The sequence below is a fragment of the Oncorhynchus mykiss genome, chromosome 22 (assembly GCF_013265735.2).
Source record: "Oncorhynchus mykiss isolate Arlee chromosome 22, USDA_OmykA_1.1, whole genome shotgun sequence".
NCBI lineage: Eukaryota > Metazoa > Chordata > Actinopteri > Salmoniformes > Salmonidae > Oncorhynchus > Oncorhynchus mykiss.
In genome coordinates, this window is record NC_048586.1 from 39,500,350 (window position 1) to 39,522,496 (window position 22,147).

Consider the following 22,147-nt stretch of genomic DNA (forward strand, 5'->3'; position numbering starts at 1 on the left):
AGTTGAGAACACCTTTATTTAACCAGGTAGGCTAGTTGAGAACACCTTTATTTAACCAGGTAGGCTAGTTGAGAACACCTTTATTTAACCAGGTAGGCTAGTTGAGAACACCTTTATTTAACCAGGTAGGCTAGTTGAGAACACCTTTATTTAACCAGGTAGGCTAGTTGAGAACACCTTTATTTAACCAGGTAGGCTAGTTGAGAACAAGTTCTCATTTACAACTGCGACCTGGCCAAGATAAAGCATAGCAGTGTGAACAAACAACAACACAGAGTTACACATGGAGTAAACAATAAACAAGTCAATAACACAGTAGAAAAAAAGAGTCTATTTACATTGTGTGCAAAAGGCATGAGGAGGTGGGCGAATAATTACAATTTAGCAGATTAACACTGGAGTGATAAATGATCAAATGGTCATGTGCAGGTAGAGATACTGGTGTGCAAAATACAGTTCATTCGGAAAGTATTCAGACCCCTTGACTTTTCCCACATTTTGTTACCTTACAGCCTTATTCCACTGTATGATTGCCCTGCATAGTTAACAAAGTCTTGCCCCTGGCCTGACACCTAATGGAAAACACTGATAAAGATTGATAAGCCTGGTGCTCACCGTTACCAATTCATCCTCTTTTACGGTTAACCAATAATAGTGCTGAGTGATTAGTGATTTTTGAGGTTGTTTCGGTTTGTTTTTTGTTGTTGTTTTTTTAACATTTTAAATGCATAATGTGGGTTGAACGCTGTAACACAGAATAAAACAATTAAGTCACATGATGGTAGTGACCACGTATTACTGCATATCACTTATTAACCATTTTGTTCACATTACTTTACTTTAGGCGAGACCAACTTTATCAGGAGTTATTTTGAGCCTATTTGCAATGTGTTTACACAGCGGGTAACTTGAAACCACTGATCATGATGATGGGGTGAAACTCCTAGACAACAGTTGTGATTGTCCATCCCATATGAAACTCCTAGACAACAGTTGTGATTGTCCATCCTATATGAAACTCCTAGACAACAGTTGTGATTGTCCATCCCATATGAAACTCCTAGACAACAGTTGTGATTGTCCATCCTATATGAAACTCCTAGACAACAGTTGTGATTGTCCATCCCATATGAAACTCCTAGACAACAGTTGTTATTGTCCATCCCATATGAAACTCCTAGACAACAGTTGTTATTGTCCATCCTATATGAAACTCCTAGACAACAGTTGTTATTGTCCATCCCATATGAAACTCCTAGACAACAGTTGTTATTGTCCATCCTATATGAAACTCCTAGACAACAGTTGTGATTGTCCATCCCATATGAAACTCCTAGACAACAGTTGTTATTGTCCATCCTATATGAAACTCCTAGACAACAGTTGTTATTGTCCATCCTATATGAAACTCCTAGACAACAGTTGTTATTGTCCATCCCATATGAAACTCCTAGACAACAGTTGTTATTGTCCATCCCATATGAAACTCCTAGACAACAGTTGTTATTGTCCATCCCATATGAAACTCCTAGACAACAGTTGTTATTGTCCATCCCATATGAAACTCCTAGACAACAGTTGTTATTGTCCATCCCATATGAAACTCCTAGACAACAGTTGTGATTGTCCATATTGTTCATTTTACTTTGACCTGTCCTGTTTTTAGGATATGTTGTTGTTATTTTTATTTGTATATATATTTTTTGATTGAGTGCCATTTGGGTTAGGCTATTTGATCGGAAAAAGTGTCCGTCTCATTACATTGTATCTCCAGCCTGTAGGCTACAGAGAAGGGCCACATACTCTTTCTACCATTTGCTACATCTTCTACATGATTTATATTTGATACAGTTTTTTTGTCTGAGAGACGCAGCAGTCCAGGTTATTGGTTAGAACTTAATACAATGGCAAACGGTCCCTAGCAGACCAACACAATATGACACGTGTTACACAAGATGGAGATTTAAAGAGAGAGTGGGAGAGAAAGTGCGAGAAAAGCAACACTTGGATACATTTGTAAACTATGCTTAGTTTAGCCCTAACTAACGCCCTGAACTGCCGCTCTTATGGGTCAGAATTATAATGCATGTATTTATGTGTTGAAGGTCTCCGTTGGGTATCTGTTCGTGGGCCGAGTTCCGCTTAGTGGGATAGGTTTGGCCGACGCCCTGTTCTTTCGATCGCCGCGTCTCCTTCGTTATCGGGTGTAAGTCTCTGATTGTCCACGCGATGGCCTTTCTCTTAGTTGTCTGCTTCCTTGCACTCGTTCTGTGAGAGTGGTCTTTTTAGGAGGCTAATCTGTCATGTCGACGCTCCCAGCTTGGGTAAGAGGGCCGTGTAGACAACCGGTGACTTGAAGAGAATAACCGGTTGGTCTTTCTTGAATTCACCTTCTTAGATACAGTACTAAGAGGTTCCTTTGTCCTCTTCCTCGTGTTGCGTTCCGGGCTCACAACTAGTGGTTGACCTCAGCTACAGCGCGCGGTCAACTTAGTCTGGTATGTAAATTCTTAACTCACATGTTTTATACCCCAGGGTAGAAAGGGCGTTCCCGTCTTTGACACGCTCTCTGGGTTCCCTGGGGCGTAGCTAGTTACGAGGCAAGGTATTATAAATTGCTATGATCTCATTTAGACAACTAAAATCAGTCTTATCGTCACCAAAACATTCTCTTTCATCTGGATATTTTCTACACAACATAAAGTATGTAAACATCACGTACACATTATGAAAACTCTTCAAGTTAATGTTTTCGTTATAACGTCTTCATAATATTTTTAATAACATAACTTGGACCTTCATTTTCATATTCCATCTTTGATTGTTACCACCATTTTGGTTGATGAAATATAATGTCCCAAAGTCCATTTGTTGCATGGTACAGTTCTGAGCTAGATTTTCCATAAGGCCCAATCACTAAAGGAAAACTGCTGCCTTAAGCATGGAGGTGTCATAACCCCCCCCCCATCAATCAATCCCTCTATACCTGATCCCCACTGTAACCTGATCCTCACAGGCCAGTCATGACAGCTGGAATAATTTACACTTTTCAGAGCAGAGAACATTCTGAAGTTGTTCCACTTAACAGAGAGAGACCCAGCTGTGGTGTGTCCTGATTTTTTTAATTTTATTTTAATTTTACCTTTATTTAACCAGGCAAGTCAGTTAAGAACAAATTCTTATTTTCAATGACGGCCTAGGAACAGTGAGTTAACTGCCTGTTCAGGGGCAGAACGACAGATTTGTACCTTGTCAGCTCAGGGATTTGAACTTGCAACCTTCCGGTTACTAGCCCAACGCTCTAACCACTAGGCTACACTGCCGCCCCTTGACTAGTACTCTGAGGAACATGGTGGTGTGTCCTGATTGACTAGTACTCTGAGGAACATGTCTCTCAGACCGGCCCTAAATGGTCCTTTGGTGGGAACATCGTGATTAGTACACAGTAGTCACTGACAGAGTAGAGGAAGCACCATAGTGTTGTTATCCCCCAGCCTGACCTGCGGCTTTACCATCCTCATTCTCGCAACATTTAGCCTGTCATTCAATATTTACCCGCTGTTTCAAATCGACTGCTGGCGATGAGGATATTGGCCTAAATCTGCAAGGGAAAGGCAGGAATCCCGCACAAGGTAGGAATCTGGGTTTGGCAGGTAGGAATCTGGGTTTGGTAGGTAGGAATCTGGGTTTGGCTGGGGGGATAGCAGGAATCCCGCACAAAAGCCAGGAATTGGATGGGCTTGTTCTGTGATGACTAGTACAATATTTACATTTTTTATTGATTTGAACTTTTATTTAACTAGGCAAATCTGTTAGGAACAAATTCTTATTTACAATTACGGCCTACCCCGGCCTAACTGGGCCAATTGTGCGTGGCCCTATGGCACTCCCAATCATGGCCGGATGTGATACAGCCTGGACTCGAACCAGGGACTGTAGTGACACCTCTAGCACTGAGATGCAGTGCCTTAGACCGCAGCGCCACCTGGAAGCCCAGTGTGCTGGAGTGGAGTGTGTAGCTTGGTGTAGACCTAAAGAGTGGTGCTGTAACCAGTCATATCTGTACACATCTAGCAGTTGTTGTTGTGGTGTGAAATGGGTGTGTGGAATTCAGTCTCTCCAAGAATCCTGAGTTGTGTGAGGAAACTTGATCTGTGTGGAGAATGGGGAGAGAAAGTGGTATTACGCCAGATAGAGGTATTAGGGGGACGTGTGTGTGTGCGCTACACTAGATCAGCTTTCAGCAAGGCTTGAGACTAGAGCAAGTTCCTTCAACCTCCACAGGCTCAGTAGACAGCCTACACAGAGTATTGTCCTGATAGTGGGCCAGGGAGGATTAGGGGGCTGATTGCTCACTCAGAGCATCAGATCCCTCTGGTTCTGCTGCATCCCACCCTGTATCTCAGTGAAATAGGTTTGAATGAGCACGGGCAACAGTATCAGGTCTATGGAATACCTGGACATGGAAAAGTTACAACAGTCAATGTTCACAGAGATGATTCAACTGGTTAACAGCGTTGGTTTTATTTTAGATCAAGCTAGCCGGTCTCTCTCTGGGGATGTTAATATACTGCAAGGAATCAGACCACTGCATTGTTGGTGAAACGTTTAGAGCATCTCATTCTCACAACATGCTTAGTGTCATTAAAACATCTCAGGACATTTCTAATCTTTGACTGTATGGCGTATTAAACGGAGGCATCTGGTAGGCTTCTGCTGTTATGTCAAGTGCCAGTTAGCCCAGAACAGAGCAGCACAGCTAGCCCTTAAATTTACAGCGAATTACAGTTAGCCCAGAACAGAGCAGCACAGCTGGCCCTTAAATTTACAGCGAATTACAGTTAGCCCAGAACAGAGCAGCACAGCTAGCCCTTAAATTTACAGGAAATTACAGTTAGCCCAGAACAGAGCAGCACAGCTAGCCCTTAAATTTACAGGAAATGACAGTTAGCCCAGAACAGAGCAGCACAGCTAGCCCTTAAATTTACAGTGAATTACAGTTAGCCCAGAACAGAGCAGCACAGCTAGCCCTTAAATTTACAGTGAATTACAGTTAGCCCAGAACAGAGCAGCACAGCTAGCCCTTAAATTTACAGGAAATTACAGTTAGCCCAGAACAGAGAAGCACAGCTAGCCCTTAAATTTACAGGAAATTACAGTTAGCCCAGAACAGAGCAGCACAGCTAGCCCTTAAATTTACAGGAAATTACAGTTAGCCCAGAACAGAGCAGCACAGCTAGCCCTTAAATTTACAGTGAATTACAGTTAGCCCAGAACAGAGCAGCACAGCTAGCCCTTAAATTTACAGCGAATTACAGTTAGCCCAGAACAGAGCAGCACAGCTAGCCCTTAAATTTACAGGAAATTACAGTTAGCCCAGAACAGAGCAGTGGTGCGCGCTAATAGCGTTTCAATCGGTGACGTCACTCGCTTTGCGACCTTGAAGTAGTGGTTCCCCTTGCACTGCAAGGGCTGCGGCTTTTGTTGAGCGATGGGTAACGATGCTTTGAGGGTGGCTGTTGTCGATGTGTGCAGAGGGTCCCTGGTTCGAGCCCAGGTAGGGGCGAGGAGAGGGACGGAAGCTATACTGTTACACTGATGCTGTTGACCCGGATCACTGGTTGCTGCGGAAAAGGAGGAGGTCAAAAAGGGGGGTGAGTGTAACCGATGTGAAATGGCTAGCTAGTTAGTGGTGGTGCGCGCTAATAGCGTTTCAATTGGTGACGTCACTTGCTCTGATACGCAGCTTTTGTGGCGCGATGGGTAACGATGCTTCGTGGGTATCAGTTGTTGATGTGTGCAGAGGGTCCCTGGTTCGAGCCCAGGTTGGGGCGAGGAGAGGGATGGAAGCTATACTGTTACACATACATATGCCACCAGGGGTCTCTTCACAGTCCCCAAGTCCAGAACAGACTCTGGGAAAGGCACAGTACTACATAGAGCCATGACCACATGGAACTCTATTCCATATCAAGTTACTCAAGCGTGCAATAAATCAGATTTAAAAAGCAGATAAAACAACACCTCACAGCGCAATGCGAACTGAAGAGACACACACGCATATGTGCAAACACCCACACATTGTAATCTTTTATTATTGTACATTTGTAGTTTTGGAGTGAAGTACATATGTATAATGCACAATGTATTGTTAATGTACTGTTTTCTTCCTGTTTGGACCCCAGGAAGAGGAGCTGCTGCCTTGTCAAGCAGCTGATGGGGATGCTAATAAATACTAAATACTCATTTTGCCTAGACCACATTCACTGTTGTGATCTCTGCCGTGCCATCTGTGAACTGTACCGCCCCCTGTACCCAGCAAACATGTGCCAGGCTAGCGCAGCTCTTTCTGACTGCAGCGATCACTCTGTAGACATCAAGCAAATAGCATGCTACTTAGCCACCTTGGAATCAGGACATGGTGCCTCTGCTTTCCACCCCTGCTTGCTCTGACTCCTCAGCATGTGTCCATGCTTTGGTGCAGAGAGTGAAGGGATCAGATCTGCTGATTTCAGTGACTGAAGTCATTTGGGCTTACCAAAAAAAAAGAAGAAACTAAATGGAATTCAGGTAATTGAACCGACCTTGTTGTTTTAATAACACATTTTTAAAAATCCAAAAACGTTGGTTGATTGCTCCGTGCTAATCAGAGCAGAACCAGTGTGTTCTCAGAGGGGTTCCAAGGCTGATTCATAATGTGTGTGTCTGGTGTCAAGCTGCTGCTAATTAGACCAGCCTGTTTCCCTCTGCTCAGGTCTGTTCAGGGTTAAGAGACATCCTTCCCCAGAGGGAGGGAACAGCTCTGGTTTTATAGACGTCTCTCAATAACAGACCCATAAAGGCTTGGAATCACACAGGATTTTATTGGCCGTCATCCCAATTAAGACAGCCATATCCGCTGTAGACAGTTCCTAGAGAGGAGCTCATTACTGGGCCATGGTTGCTCAACCAGTGCATTAGACAAGAAGATTTTTCACAAGTATCAGAAAGGTCACCTTCATTGACTGACAGAGAGAGCATGCAGGTGACCCGGTGTGAGCCTCTCCCCCTACAGGCTACAGGGAGAGAGCGGTTGCATGCCAAATGGGACCCTATTCCCTTAATAGTGCAGTATGTTTGACCAGAGCCCTATAGGGTGCCATTTGGGAAACCGCTAGGGGGAGAGGTTGTTGTATCCCTGCTAGTTGGCTGTAGCCTGAGCTTTTTGCTTTCAATCCTCAGCAGTATGGAGAGGTGGGAAGAGGCCATAGAGAGCCAAGGGGATCCAAAGTGTCATATTTCATGTTTCCACCACTTTCTCATCGAAACCCTGTCCCTGTCGCTGGGAGCCTGACCCCGCCATCAATCCTTCTGCAGACTAACAACACAGCCCCCCCGGGAAACCACTGACAATTCCACCAGCTAAACCTCACTGCTGCTCACTGTATCTTTCTCTCTCTTCATCTGCAGATGAAGGCTACTACCAGAGTGGAACGTTCCATTTTGAAATAGACGTCCCTGAAGCCTACAACATGGTGGTAAGTGGTCCTGTCATGTCTCATTAGTGTGTGGGGGTCAGATAGAGGTGCTAATGATAACAGGCGATGAGGGATGCAGAGGAGGCCTGGTCCTTAAGTGGTATACATTTCCATGTCTAATTCTGTTAGCGTGCGGTCTGGTCAGCGTGTTGGCGTGCGGTCTGGTCAGCGTGTTGGTGTGCGGCCTGGTCAGCGTGTTGGCGTGCGGTCTGGTCAGCGTGTTATCGTGCGTTCTGGTCAGTGTGTTGACGTGCGGTCTGGTCAGCGTGTTGGCATGTGGTCTGGTCGGCGTATTGGCGTGCAGTCTGGTCAGCGTGTTGGCATGTGGTCTGGTCAGCGTGTTGGCATGTGGTCTGGTCAGCGTGTTGGCATGCGGTCTGGTCAGCGTGTTGGCATGTGGTCTGGTCGGCGTATTGGCGTGCAGTCTGGTCAGCGTGTTGGCGTGCGGTCTGGTCAGCGTGTTATCGTGCGTTCTGGTCAGTGTGTTGACGTGCGGTCTGGTCAGCGTGTTGGCATGTGGTCTGGTCGGCGTATTGGCGTGCAGTCTGGTCAGCGTGTTGGCATGTGGTCTGGTCAGCGTGTTATACAGTGATATATTGATTGGCTAATATACCGTGCATTCAGAAAGTATTCAGACCCCATGACTTTTTGTTACGTTACAGCCTTATTCAAAAATTGATTAAATACATTTATTTCCTCAAATCTGCACACAATACCCCATAATGACAAAGCGAAAACATGTTTTTTAGAAATATTTGCAAATTAATTAAAAATAAAAAACTGAAGTAACTTATTGCTAAGAGACTCAATTGAACTTGTTTCTACAAGATGTTTCTACAAGTTGATTGGAGTCCACCTGAGGTACATTCAGTTGTCATGTTATAGAATATTCCTCCATCTTGGACCTACAGTAATACAGTGCATTGGGAAAGTATTCCGACACCTTGACTTTTTACACTTTTTATAACATTACAGCCTTATTCCTCATCAATCTACACATAAAACCCCATAATGACAAAGCAAAAACAGGTTTTTAGAAATGTTGGCAAATGTAAAAAAAAAAACTGAAATACCTTATTTACGTAAATATTCAGACCCTTTGCTATGATACTCGAAATTGAGCTCAGGTGCATCCTGTTTCCATTCATTCATTTTATTTAACCAGGTAGGCTAGTTGAGAACAAGTTTTCATTTACACCTGCGACCTATCTTTCCGATGTTTCTACAACTTGATTGGAGGCCACCTTTGGTCAATTCAATTGATTGGTCATGATTTGGAAAGGCACACACCTGTCTATATAAAAGGTCCCACAGTTGACAGTGCATGTCAGAGCAATAACCAAGCCATGAGGTCTAAGGAATTGTCCGTAGAGCTCCGAGACAGGATTGTGTCGAGGCACAGATCTGAGCAAGCCAAAAACATTCTGCAGCATTGAAGGTCCAAGAACACAGTGGCCTCCATCATTCTGAAATGGAAGAAGTTTGGAACCACCAAGACTCTTACTAGAGCTGGCCGCCTGGCCAAACTGAGTAATCGGGAAGTAGTGTCTTCGTCAGGGAGGTGGCCAAGAACCCGATGGTCACTCTGATAGAGTTCTGTGATCTATGAAACATGTCAGGTCCTGCCTTCCATTTGAATGTCCTCGTGGCCAAAACATACAATGTCTGAAGCTCTTGTCAAAAGTAGTGCACTTTACGGAATAGGGCTCCATTTTGGACGCACACCAGTAGTTTCGTGGCGATAAGCACCCCGTGAACAGCAGCAGCATGGGTAATTTACGCTGTCCCAGTTTGCCTGCTGTCCACGGCCCTGTCAGGCGAAAGTGAGTTAAAGTCCTCTCCCTGAACAGGCTAGCGTGGAGGTTTAGGTGGAGTTAGCAGGGTGAGTTACAGCCCCACACAGAGTCTCAGCCTTTCCTTTTCTCCATCCCTCCATTCTGCTTTATCTGCCACCCATCCATCCTGGATGCAGTTTTATCTCACCTCACACTGGTGGTCTTACTACACACACACACACACACACACACACACATACACACACGTCCACACACACTCCCAAGTACACATACACACACACACACACACGTCCACACACACTCCCAAGTACACACACACACACATTCTCTTGTGGCTTCATTAGAATTTACAACCTGCTTCATATCAAAACCTTATGCTCTGTGCTTTATCTTAATGGAGGTTAATTAGACAGGCAGTAAAGGCTGTGTTTACCACCTGCCTGTATGGATTTATCAGGCTTTTATGAGAGCTAGTAAACTGCCTGAAAGAGACCCATAAAGACCCTGACAGCTTTTTTTTTTGTTGCCTAGGCCCTACATACCCAACACATTACGTTTATTAGAACATTTAACCATTATATTGTTATACATCAAACACACCAACACAGTCGTGAAGAGGGCACGACAACGCCTCTTCCCCCCTCAGGAGGCTGAAAAGATTTGGCACGGGCCCTCAGATCTCCAGCTGCACCATTGAGAGCATCTTGACTGGCTGCATCACCGGTATGACAACTGCTTGACATCCGACCGCAAAGCGCTACAGAGGGAAGTGTGTACAGCCCAGTACATCACTGGTGCCAAGCTTCCTGCCAGCCAGGACCTCTATACCAGTCGTTGTCAGAGGAAGGCCCTAAATATTGTCAAAGGCTCCATCCACCCAAGTCATAGATTGTTCTCTTTGCTACCGCACGGCAAGTGATACTGATGTGCAAAGTCTGGAACCAACAGGACCCTGAACAGCTTCTACCCCCAGGTCATAAGACTGCTACATAGTTAGTCCGGTAGCTTCTCGGTTAACTATCTGCATGGACCCTTTTTGCATTATTTAGATCACATGCTGCTGCTGTCTGTCACTTTATTCCTAGTTATATGTACATAACTACCTCAATTACCTCGTACTCCTGCACATACTCAGTACTGGTACCCCTTACATATATAGCCGAGTTATCGTTACTCTGTGTGTGTTTTATTATAGATTTTATTGTTACGTGATTTACTGTTGTGTTATTGATCTATTGTCTTTCCCTCTGTGTGTTGTTGGGAATGGCCAGTCAGTAAGCATTTCACTGTTAGTCCACACCTCTTGTTCACCAAGCATGTGATGAATAACATTTTATTTGATTATAGAAAACTGGACCGCAATATTGTACAAAGAGGTTAAAACATTATGAGATTATTTGAGAGTTTTTTCTAAATGGTGTAATGTCTTGATCCCAGCCTTGAATAGTAAAGTATGTTTTTTATTTTCTTCTAAGCAAGTGGTAAGGCAGTAAGTAAACTGAAGCGTTTGATATTGGTATAAGATGACAGTATGGGTGGCAATGGAAAGAACAGTATACTCTACTGTATAAATCTATCATTTATAGACGTTCTTAGCCAGGACTGGGCCTCATTAGCACTCAATACTGGGGAATGAAAGAGCATAGTTACAGACTACAAAATATAAGGTTATCTCAAATCCATTTTGGGACTATAGAAGAGAAGAAGAAAAACGAATCTGGACCAACCGGCGAGGAAGCCGACTAAACCATTCCAACGTTTCTGAAACTACCTCCCCCTAACAAGCAACGTTTGAAATGTGTTCTACCGTCTTCTGGTTTTGAGTCGGTGACTCTAGTCACTGAGTTAAAAATTCACTCCTTTTTCTCTCTCCAGTTCACCTTAGTTAGTGAATATTTTTAACTGTGTGCTTTAGAGAAAAAGATCTCCTTAAAGCTTGACAGCCCAGCATAAACAATATTAAGAGAGAGCAGAAGTTTCATGCAGAGCACTCTAGTCTTGAGTTGGGATTCAGCAAGTTTTTCATTCCATGCCAGTAGGGACTGCTAGGCCGATATGTCTTTTGAAATGTCTCTTTCATGTAATGTTTCAGATAGTGCATGTCTCTAAAAAAGGGCTTCATTCGGGAAATTGACGGGAGGAGAGAGTGGTGTTTTTGGAAAAGTCCAATGTGAACCATTTAAGGAAATGCTATCTTTTGGTGTTCTTTTCACCAGTCCATTGTTTTGCATGTCAGCAATCAAGTTTTCAAGATATATAACTTTCAAAATACAGAAATACAGCCAAATGATGCATTTTGCATCATATGATGCTGCATTTTGCAGTATTCCTGGTTGTATTTCTGTATTTTAAAAGTAAATAATTACATTATGCGCAAAAACGTTATTGTGCTAAGTGTTTAGCATATGTATTACATTATTGGCAATTTATTACATTATCAGCATTTTATTACATTATAAATGCAAAAGTGAACATTATTAGCAGCTATTACATGATCAGTTGCTACAAGGCCTCTTTGATCAACTATGGTAGACTGACACGTCTAGTTCTCTCGCTGTACTGTTTATTATACAGCTTTGTTTCTCTGCCACCTCGCCGTTCTCATCTCACAGTTCTGAGGAACACTAATCAGGTCTAAGGCTGACATATGATATATATAAATAAACAAAGTTAAAGAATCAGAAGACTACTTTTTGGGGTGTGTTTTTCTTGTTTGTTTTTTGTTTGTCTTGGGGAGAAAATATACAGGGGTTCTTTTTTTAAGAGTTTCAGTACTACTCTCCTCAGCTATGCTGTGTTTTCTTTCTGGAGGATAGTTTGCCTCAGGGGAACCTACACTCACTCTACAGTTTATTAGGTACACCCATCTAGTACCGGTCGGACCCCCCTTCGCCTCCAGAACAACTGGAATTATTTGGGGCATTCTACAAGGTGTCAGTAACGTTGCCATGCTGACACGATGGCATCATGCAGTTTCTGCAGATTGGACCAAAGATTCTCTATTGGGTGACATGGATCGACAAGTTGTGCGTTCCGAGATGCCGTTCTGCACACCACTGTTGTACTGAGGCGTTATTTCTGTTTTTGGCCCGACTGTAAGCTTGCATGATTACTGCCATTCTTCTTCAACCTCTCTCATGAACGAGCTGTTTTCACCCTGAGGACTGCCACTGACTGCATGTTTTTTGTTTGTCGCACCATTCTTGGCCCTGTCGTGCGTGAAAAGCCCAGGAGGTCGGCTGTTTCTGAGATACTGGAACCGGCGCGTCTGGCACTGACGATCATACCACGCTTAAAGTCACGTAGGTCGTTTTGCCCACTCTAACGTTCAATCAAACAGTAACTGGATGCCTGTCTGCCTGCTTTATATAGCAAGCCACAACCACGTGACTCACTGTTTGTAGGAGCGATCCATTTTTGTGAGCGGGGTGGTGTACCTGATAAACTGTCGGTTAGTGTATGTGTTCCATTCTAGTCAAACCTTGCGATACAATTGGTCCTCAACTCTTCCTCAGCCTCAAGAGAGAGCAGACTGGTGGACGACATAATCCTATGCTAACGGGTGGTTGTCCCATGTTTCTCTCCAGCCTCCCAAAGTGAAATGCCAGACCAGAATATGGCACCCCAACATTGCTGAGACGGGGGAGATCTGTTTGAGGTAATTCACTTCTCACATCGCCACACACTCATTGACACCTCATTTAATTCACTTCAGCTCAAATAATAGCTGCCATTGTGTTCAATACATTTTGCAACGTTTTGTTATGTGGCCGGGTCATATTTCTTGGCGTACCTTCCGTTTCTTAGAAATATGTACAAACTAAATACGCATCTGAGAATCGCCCTCTATGCTCCGTTTCACAGTACTTTGATTTGGACTCACGCTCTGACCCTCCCGTGCTCTGCGTGCTTGGACCACAGTAGTATGCATATTGAGAAACACCCCTAGATGTTTGGCTGGCTCACTTTCTTTTGGGATTTCCAATCATTTAAAGAGCAACCTATCACAAATGAGGGTGTCATGGAAGAAAAGGTCTGGCAGTAGTACTAGACTATTTAAATGTAGATTTTTTTTCCCCCACCGTGATTTCCAATATGATGATGGAGATTTGATTTCTACTTGTTTCTGTTTCCCCAGTTTGTTGCGGGAGCACTCTATCGACGGCACGGGCTGGGCCCCTACCAGAACGTTGAAGGTAAGTCTCTAATCTCTCTGGCATCAGTGCTCATCTGATTGAATTTCTCTAGTCCCAAAACGCCCACTCTTATACAAGTAATGTACCTTTTGAAGCACCATTCACCCTCTTCCCCCCTGCTCTGAGAGGGAGAATGGATACTAGAGGTCGACCGATTTATGATTTTTCAACGCTGATACCAATTATTGGAGGACCAAAGAAGGCCCATACCGATTAAATCGGTTGATTTTTATATATTTGTAATAATGACAATTGCAACAATACTGAATGAACAATGAACACTTTTATTTTAACTTAATATAATACATAAATTAAAATCAATTTAGTCTCAAATAAATAATGAAACATGTTCAATTTGGTTTAAATAATGCAAAAACAAAGTGTTGGAGAAGAAAGTAAAAGTGCAATATGTGCCATGTAAAAAAAATAGTGTTTAAGTTCCTTGCTCAGAACATGAGAACATGAAAGCTGGTGGTTCCTTTGAACATGAGTCTTCAATATTCCCAGGTAAGAAGTTTTAGGCTGTAGTTATTATAGGACTATTTCTCTCTCTACCATTTGTATTTCATTAACCTTTGACTATTGGATGTTCTAATAGGTACTTTAGTATTGCCAGCCTAATCTCGGGAGTTGATAGGCTTGAAGTCATAAACAGCATTGTGAAGAGCTTCTGGCAAACGCAGGAAAGTGCTGTTTGAATGAATGCTTACGAGCCTGCTGCTGCCTACCACCGCTCAGTCAGACTGCTCTATCAAATCATAGACTTAATTATAATATAATAAACACACAGAAATACGAGCCTTAGTTTCCGGATTTGACCATATTAATGACCTATCATTTCGAAAACAAAACGTTTATTCTTTCAGTGAAATACGGAGCCGTTCCATATTTTATCTAACGGGTGGCAACCCTAAATCTAAATATTGCTGTTACATTGCACAACCTTCAATGTTATGTCATAATTACATAGAATTCTAATGAGCCAGGCGGCCCAAACTGTAGCATATACCCTAACTCTGCGTGCAATGAACGCAAGAAAAGTGACACAATATCCCTAGTTTAATATTGCCTGCTAACATTAATTAATTTAAACTAAATATGCAGTTTTTTTTTATTTTTATTTAAAGGCATTGATGTTTATGGTTAGGTACATTCGTGCAACGATTGTGCTTTTTTCACAAATGCGATTTTGTTAAATTATCCCCCATTTGGCGAAGTTGGCTGTCTTTGTTAGGAAGAAATGGTCTTCACACAGTTCGCAACGAGCCAGGCGGCCCAAACTGCTGCATTTACCCCGACTCTGTTGCACAGATTGCAAGAGAAGTGACACAATTTCCCTAGTTAAAAGAAATTCATGTTAGCAGGCAATATTAACTAAATATGCAGGTTTAAATATATATACTTGTCTATTGATTTTAAGAAAGGCTTTGATGTTTATGGTTAGGTACACATTGGTGCAACTACAGTGCTTTTTTCGCGCATGCGCTTGTTATATCATCCGTTTGGCGAAATATGCTGTGATTCAATGATAAATTAACAGGCACCGCATCGATTATATGCAACGCAGGACAAGCTAGATAACTACACATGGTTGATGATATTACTAGTTTAACTGTTGTTTATGTTCAAATTGATTTGTTCTTTATAAGATACGTTTAATGCTGGCTAGCACCTTACCTTGGCTCCTTGCTTCACTCGCATAACAGGTACTCAGCCTGCCACGCAATCTCCTCGTGGAGTGCAATGTAATCGGCCATGATCGGTGTCCAAAAATGCAGATTACCGATTGTTATGAAAACTTGAAATCGGCCCTAATTTAAAAAATCGGCCCAGATTGTTATGAAAACTTGAAATCGGCCCTAATTAATCGGCCATTCCGATTAATCGGTCGACCTCTAATAGATACTGCTACAGGGGAGGGAAACATGGTAGATAGATACTGCTACAGGGGAGGGAAACATGGTAGATAGATACTGCTACAGGGGAGGGAAACATGGTAGATAGATACTGCTACAGGGGAGGGAAACATGGTAGATAGATACTGCTACAGGGGAGGGAAACATGGTAGATAGATACTGCTACAGGGGAGGGAAACATGGTAGATAGATACTGCTACAGGGGAGGGAAACGTGGTAGATAGATACTGCTGCAGGGGAGGGAAACATGGTAGATAGATACTGCTACAGGGGAGGGAAACGTGGTAGATAGATACTGCTGCAGGGGAGGGAAACATGGTAGATAGATACTGCTACAGGGGAGAGAAACATGGTAGATAGATACTGCTACAGGGGAGGGAAACACGGTAGATAGATGCTGCTACAGGGGAGGGAAACATGGTAGATAGATACTGCTACAGGGGAGGGAAACATGGTAGATAGATACTGCTACAGGGGAGGGTAACATGGTAGATAGATACTGCTACAGGGGAGGGAAACATGGTAGATAGATACTGCTACAGGGGAGGGAAACATGGTAGATAGATGCTGCTACAGGGGAGGGAAACATGGTAGATAGATACTGCTACAGGGGAGGGAAACATGGTAGATAGATACTGCTACAGGGGAGGGTAACATGGTAGATAGATACTGCTACAGGGGACGGAAACATGGTAGCACTAGTCTAAAAAGTGCTGCGTGCGTCATTGCGAAGCGCTCACCTGTTGGTTTTCTTAATACCTTGCCTGCTTCTCAAGGTTTGTTCTGAAATCTAAACGAGCACTTAAGTGTGTTCTTTAAACTAGCATGAACCATGACTGTCTTCTACCAGCCTTTCTCATCTCTACAATTGAAAGATCCCAGTCTTCTCTAAAAAGGAGGGCACTTTTAAATTGTGTGAGAGGTTAATGCCATCAGCCTTACATTGCGTTTGGTAGATGTCTGGACTGAGAATGTAGGATAAATCTCACTGCCTTAAGGGGACTGAACTGCAGGTAGACCTGGGGTACTTTGCTAAACCTTTCTCTGCTGAGGGGTGTGTGTTATTGAACCAAATAAACTGATTTCTTAGGACGAGGCACTATACTACTCTCATTGGTGGTGGTCTGCTGTCATGTATTGATCCTCTGGGAATTGGCTCACTGAAGCAGGGCTCCATGCCTGAAAACCCCAAAAGTTGACCTTTTGATAAATGGCACACGTTTGACCCCAGAGACATGGGGTTAAACATGTACTATGCATTGGACTTGCTTTAGAATTCCAGATACATTTACGATCCCTTGTAAAAGGATCATTTGGGGTTTCAAACTCCAATCCTAGGCCTAAATCTATTAGATGTGTCCGTATGACTCATGACCAATACACACCACTAATGTTTTTGATGTTCAAACTCAGACTGTATCTTAATGGTAAAACTCAACCCTGAGGCATAGCCAGCTGGTCCGGCCACTTGCTTACAGCTACACTAGGGTCAGACAGACTTTCTGTGTCGATTAAGATGCTAGCGTGAGATATGGCTCGGAATATGTACCTCAATCCAGAGATGAGAAATGCATTGTACTCTGAATTGTCCCATTATCCCAACTGTTACACAGAGAAGAAAACGGTCCTTTTCCTCCTCATGCTAAGTAGCATCAGCCATAGTGCAATTGTAAGCAAGCTGGTCGGATCTGCTGGCTCTCCTGAGGCCTTGATTGTGTTGATTGTGTCTCACTGCTGTGTTACCCTTCTCAGAAGCCACAACCCGACCAACAGCCCCCTACCATTGTTCCTTCTCTAACGAACTACCTTCCATCTATCTCCCTGTCACACCTACGTCATACCAAATCAAAGTTTATTGGTCGCACACACAGATCTGCTGGTGTGTTACAGCAGGTGCAGTGAAATGCTTATGTTACTACCTCCAACAGTTGATTATGTGTTTTGCAAATAAAATATATATATATTTGTTACATTTAACCTTTATTTAACTAGGCAAGTGAGTTAAGATCACATTCTTATTTATAATGACGGCCTAACCTGGCCGACACTGGGCCAATTGTGCGCCGCACTATGGGACTACCAATCACAGCCGGATGTGATACAGCCTGGATTCGAACCAGGGACTATAGTGACACCTCTTGCACTGCGATGCAGTGCCTTAGACCGCTGCGCTACTTGGCAGCCCAAATCAAAAGAAGAACAAGTCCAGTTAACCGTCCAGAAGATGGGGTGTATATCTCCTCGATCTCCTCTAAACCCCTCTGTCACGCTGAGATCCCATTCAAATGGATTCCGTTTGTAGTGCCACAGCCACTGCATATTTAAAGGCCCTCAGCTCAAAAACTTTGTTGATTAAATAGATGGTGTTGGAGATAAAAGACGTGACACTGAAATAAGCTGTTGTTATTGTTGTGCTGCTGCTCATCTCCAAGTTGCTATACAATACACACACACACACACACACACACACACACACACACACACACACACACACACACACACACACACACACACACACACACACACACACACACACCACGTCCATCACAAGATGCTATGTTAATCACATTACAGAGGAGTTGCTGTGACGTCATACCAGCTCCTCTCGCTAGAAGCTTCTTTCCTTCCACAGTTAGTTAGGACGTACTACCAGCCCCCTGTACTGACCCCAATAAGGAGCTTGTTGGGTAGAACCTCTAGCCCCCTGTACTGACCCCAATAAGGAGCTTGTTAGTTAGGCCGTACCACCAACCCCCTGTACTGACCCCAATAAGGAGCTTGTTAGCCAGGACGTCTAGCCCCCTGTACTGACCCCAATAAGGATATTGTTAACCAGGAAGTCTAGCCCCCTGTACTGACCCCAATAAGGATCTTGTTAGCCAGGACGTCTGGCCCCCTGTCCCTGACCCCAATAAGGAGCTTGTTAGCCAGGACATCTAGCCCCCTGTACTGACCTCAATAAGGAGCTTGTTAGTCAGGACGTCTGGCCCCCTGTCCCTGACCCCAATAAGGAGCTTGTTAGTCAGGACATCTAGCCCCCTGTACTGACCCCAATAAGGAGCTTGTTAGCCAGGACGTCTAGCCCCCTGTACTGACCCCAATAAGGAGCTTGTTAGCCAGGACGTCTAGCCCCCTGTACTGACCCCAATAAGGAGCTTGTTAGCCAGGACGTCTAGCCCCCTGTACTGACCCCAATAAGGAGCTTGTTAGCCAGGACGTCTAGCCCCCTGTACTGACCCCAATAAGGAGCTTGTTAGCCAGGATGTCTAGCCCCCTCTCCCTGACCCCAATAAGGAGCTTGTTAGCCAGGACGTCTTGCCTGCTACGCAACACCATGCTCATCTCCACACTACATACAGCCAACTGCCAGGTCCACACACACATACACAGGCACGCGCTCACGACAACTAACTACATCATGCTCCCTGACTCGCTCTCGTCTTCTGTTCCTGTGAGAGGGCTTCCTTGTGTAATGAACAGTTCTGATATCCCCGTGACGCCCTCAGCTAACCGATGTCTTACTTAGAGAACGACGACTAGATAAATCGATCAACCAGTATAATCGTCCAATATTATCGGCCTAGCATGATGGTTCGACTGTGCGTAGCTTGCCACAGCGTATTTCAATAGGTGAATAATCAAAAGGACACCTCACCAAGCAAGCAGCCCTGTCCTCGTCACATTCTATTTTTGCTGCATTAACATTTTCAGTCATCAGCGCATGCCATTTTGCAGTTGAAATACATAGCCAGTACATTTTGTATTGGATAACACTGTAATTGACATTATGGTTTCAGTAAGAAAACATTGTCAGAATGAGCAGCTTGCGTGTGGTTCTTACATTATGGTCACAACCACCTGAGGTATAATTAGAATGGTCATAACAGGCTCTCATTGCGATGTTGCCATAAAGTGTTTCTTTACATGACCTTTGACTGTTGTAAAAGCACTGTTGTGAATCTACTAATACAAAATGCTGACATCTAGTGGTGACATTACAGGGCTCCACAGTGCCACCATTTTACTTGCATATGTGCCTAAATATTTTGCTGTGCAACTTGAACTTGTAATTCAGAGCACCAGTACGCCTAGAAAATTAAGGATGCCAGCTTAGGCGTAACTTAAGGCACACATGCGATCCAACAAAAGGTATGTTTTTCAGTCCACCTCTGAACAACAAATATATCAGTCATTTGTAACTTTTTCCTCCCTAAAATCGGTATCGGACCCAAAAATCCCATATTAGTTGGGCTCTAACAATGACACCCACAGCCAGTCAGGGTTACTATACAGCGTGGAGTGAGACTGTTTCAAAAGCAATTGATATTAACGTATCCTCATTAACCAGATATTTCTGCAGTCTCAAAGCTGTGGGAAAGGGTTTCACTCATACTGGTGTAAAATAGTAGTTGGACTATGGAGTGCAGTTGTATAGCTGGCAGTATACTCCTATAGCCTAGCTAAGGTGTGTAAGAAGGATAGCATCGGACTTTAGGCAGTGAAGTAAAAATGGTCAATGCAGATAGTCTGGGTAGCTATTTGACACTCAAATGGCTTGGGGGTAGAAGCTGTTCAGGATCCTGTTGGTTCCAGATTTCATGCATAGGTACCGCTTTCCGTGAATAGCAGAGAGAACAGTCTTTGACTTGGGTGGCTGGAGTCTTTATCAATTTGTAGGGGCTTCCTCTGACACCGCCTGGTATAGAGGTCCTGGGTGGCAGGGAGCTCGTCCGCACTACGCTCTGTAGTGCCTTGCTTGTCGGATACCAAGCCGTTGCCATACCAAGCGGTGATGCAGCCAGTCAAGATGCTCTCACTGGTGTAGTCGTAGAAATTGTTGAGAAGTACAGTAGCTATTTAAGAGAATAAGGTGGACAGGAGGCACTGTCTGAGCAAGGGATTTGTTTGTGGGGGAGAAACTGCTAACTTCCTTCTATTCTACACATTTTGCAATTGGGCTAAACAGAAATGTGCAGTTTTCTAGCTAATCTATTAATATTCTACACATTTAGAATAGTACATGTTTAAAGCTCATTTCCAGCTATTCTACACACAGTGCCATGCGGTAGAGAGAAATATTTGCAGTTTTCAATCTAATCATGCTGTTCTACACATTTTGCAGTGAGGCTGAGAGAATTTGGCATTTTTACAGCTTATTTCCTGTAATTCAATATTATTTTGCCAAGGGTTATGACCTGTTCGTGTGGGGAGGGAGAGAGGGTTGACCTCCAGGGTGCCCCCAGCCCAAAAAAGAGACTGTGTTTCCCCCCATCCTTGAGAGGGGGGGGGGGGGGCATTGACAGGAGGAGTAATACTAATATCAGTTCTGAGGAGAATATTGTAATCATTAGGCATTAGGCTCCTGTACTGCTGCTATCAGGCAGAGGGAGGAAATGATTTATGTCAGTCAGTACCTGAGGTGATGGCTGGCTGCCTGGCCTGTTCAGGCTCGTTCTACTGGACTGCTGTGATTTTGCGTGTAAATTAGCCAGCCTAGTAATTGAGGCAATCTGCTGCTGCACAAGGTCTGCTTTCCAAACGACGGCCTATTCCTTTAGACCACTACTGTTTACCAGGGCCCAATAGGGTGCCATTTGGGACACAGACTAGGTCTAGCCTACTTAATATTGGCCATAGTGAGACGGCAACGTGAAGAAAGCGTGGCTGTGTCCAAATACTCGTACTTGCGTTCTAAATAGTAGGGATTTTGGGTATGACTTTTAAAGTATGTGAAGTTTAAATTGAGCTAGCTTTATATGCCAGGATTTACGGATGGAAGGAATCCACATTAGGCATTCTCAGTATGGATGAGCCTAGTATGTTATTTATTTCTGCTTTCGTTTTTACTAAACAGTGCTTTTCTAAATATTATGTAGTACAGTTATTACACAGCATGTTTTAGTAAATAGTATGCAAGACAGATTTCAGACATAGCCATTGTCTCTTTTTGCACACACTAGTCAGTAGGCATATATGAGGGTGCTTGTTATTCATCGGAGTCATTACTTGCTAGTATTACGCTGAGCATGCCCTGTGGATAATCCACAAAGGTAGTTAGGAGAGTCTTATTCTGCCTTCCTCCAGCAGTCTCCTCGAGGGAGGTGTAATCAAATCAAATCAAATGTATTTATGTAGCCCTTCGTACATCAGCTGATATCTCAAAGTGCTGTACAGAAACCCAGCCTAAAACCCCAAACTGCAAGCAATGCAGGTGTAGAAGCACGGTGGCTAGGAAAAACTCCCTAGAAAGGCCAAAACTAGGAAGAAACCTAGAGAGGAACCAGGCTATGTGGGGTGGCCAGTCCTCTTCTGGCTGTTCCCGGGTGGAGATTATAACAGAACATGGCCAAGATGTTCAAATGTTCATAAATGACCAGCATGGTCGAATAATAATAAGGCAGAACAGTTGAAACTGGAGCAGCAGCACGGCCAGGTGGACTGGGGACAGCAAGGAGTCATCATGTCAGGTAGTCCTGGGGCATGGTCCTAGGGCTCAGGTCCTCCGAGAGAGAAAAAGAAAGAGAGAAAGCACACTTAAATTCACACAAGACACCGAATAGGACAGGAGAAGTACTCCAGATATAACAAACTGACCCTAGCCCCCCGACACATAAACTACTGCAGCATAAATACATGGGACTGAGTATCATCTCACTCTCTGTTAGCTACCAGTAGCTGGCCCGTAGGAACAAGCTCTCTGTTAGCTACCAGTACCTGGCCCG

At 43.8% G+C, this 22,147-nt stretch overlaps 1 protein-coding gene across 5 annotated transcripts in view; it reads left to right on the top strand.

Annotated features, from left to right (window-relative positions):
- The window catches only part of LOC110501860 (NEDD8-conjugating enzyme UBE2F), an 88,371-nt gene that overhangs the window by 22,096 nt on the left and 44,128 nt on the right, over window positions 1-22,147 (top strand). For 4 of the 5 annotated variants that reach the window (XM_036959290.1, XM_036959289.1, XM_036959288.1 and 1 more), the window contains 3 exons: window positions 7,450-7,517; window positions 12,901-12,971; window positions 13,452-13,509. In XM_036959290.1, the coding sequence (XP_036815185.1) occupies window positions 7,450-7,517; window positions 12,901-12,971; window positions 13,452-13,509 (197 nt within the window). The remainder of the gene's footprint in view (window positions 1-7,449; window positions 7,518-12,900; window positions 12,972-13,451; window positions 13,510-22,147) is intronic. The other variant, XM_036959291.1, reaches the window with a different exon arrangement.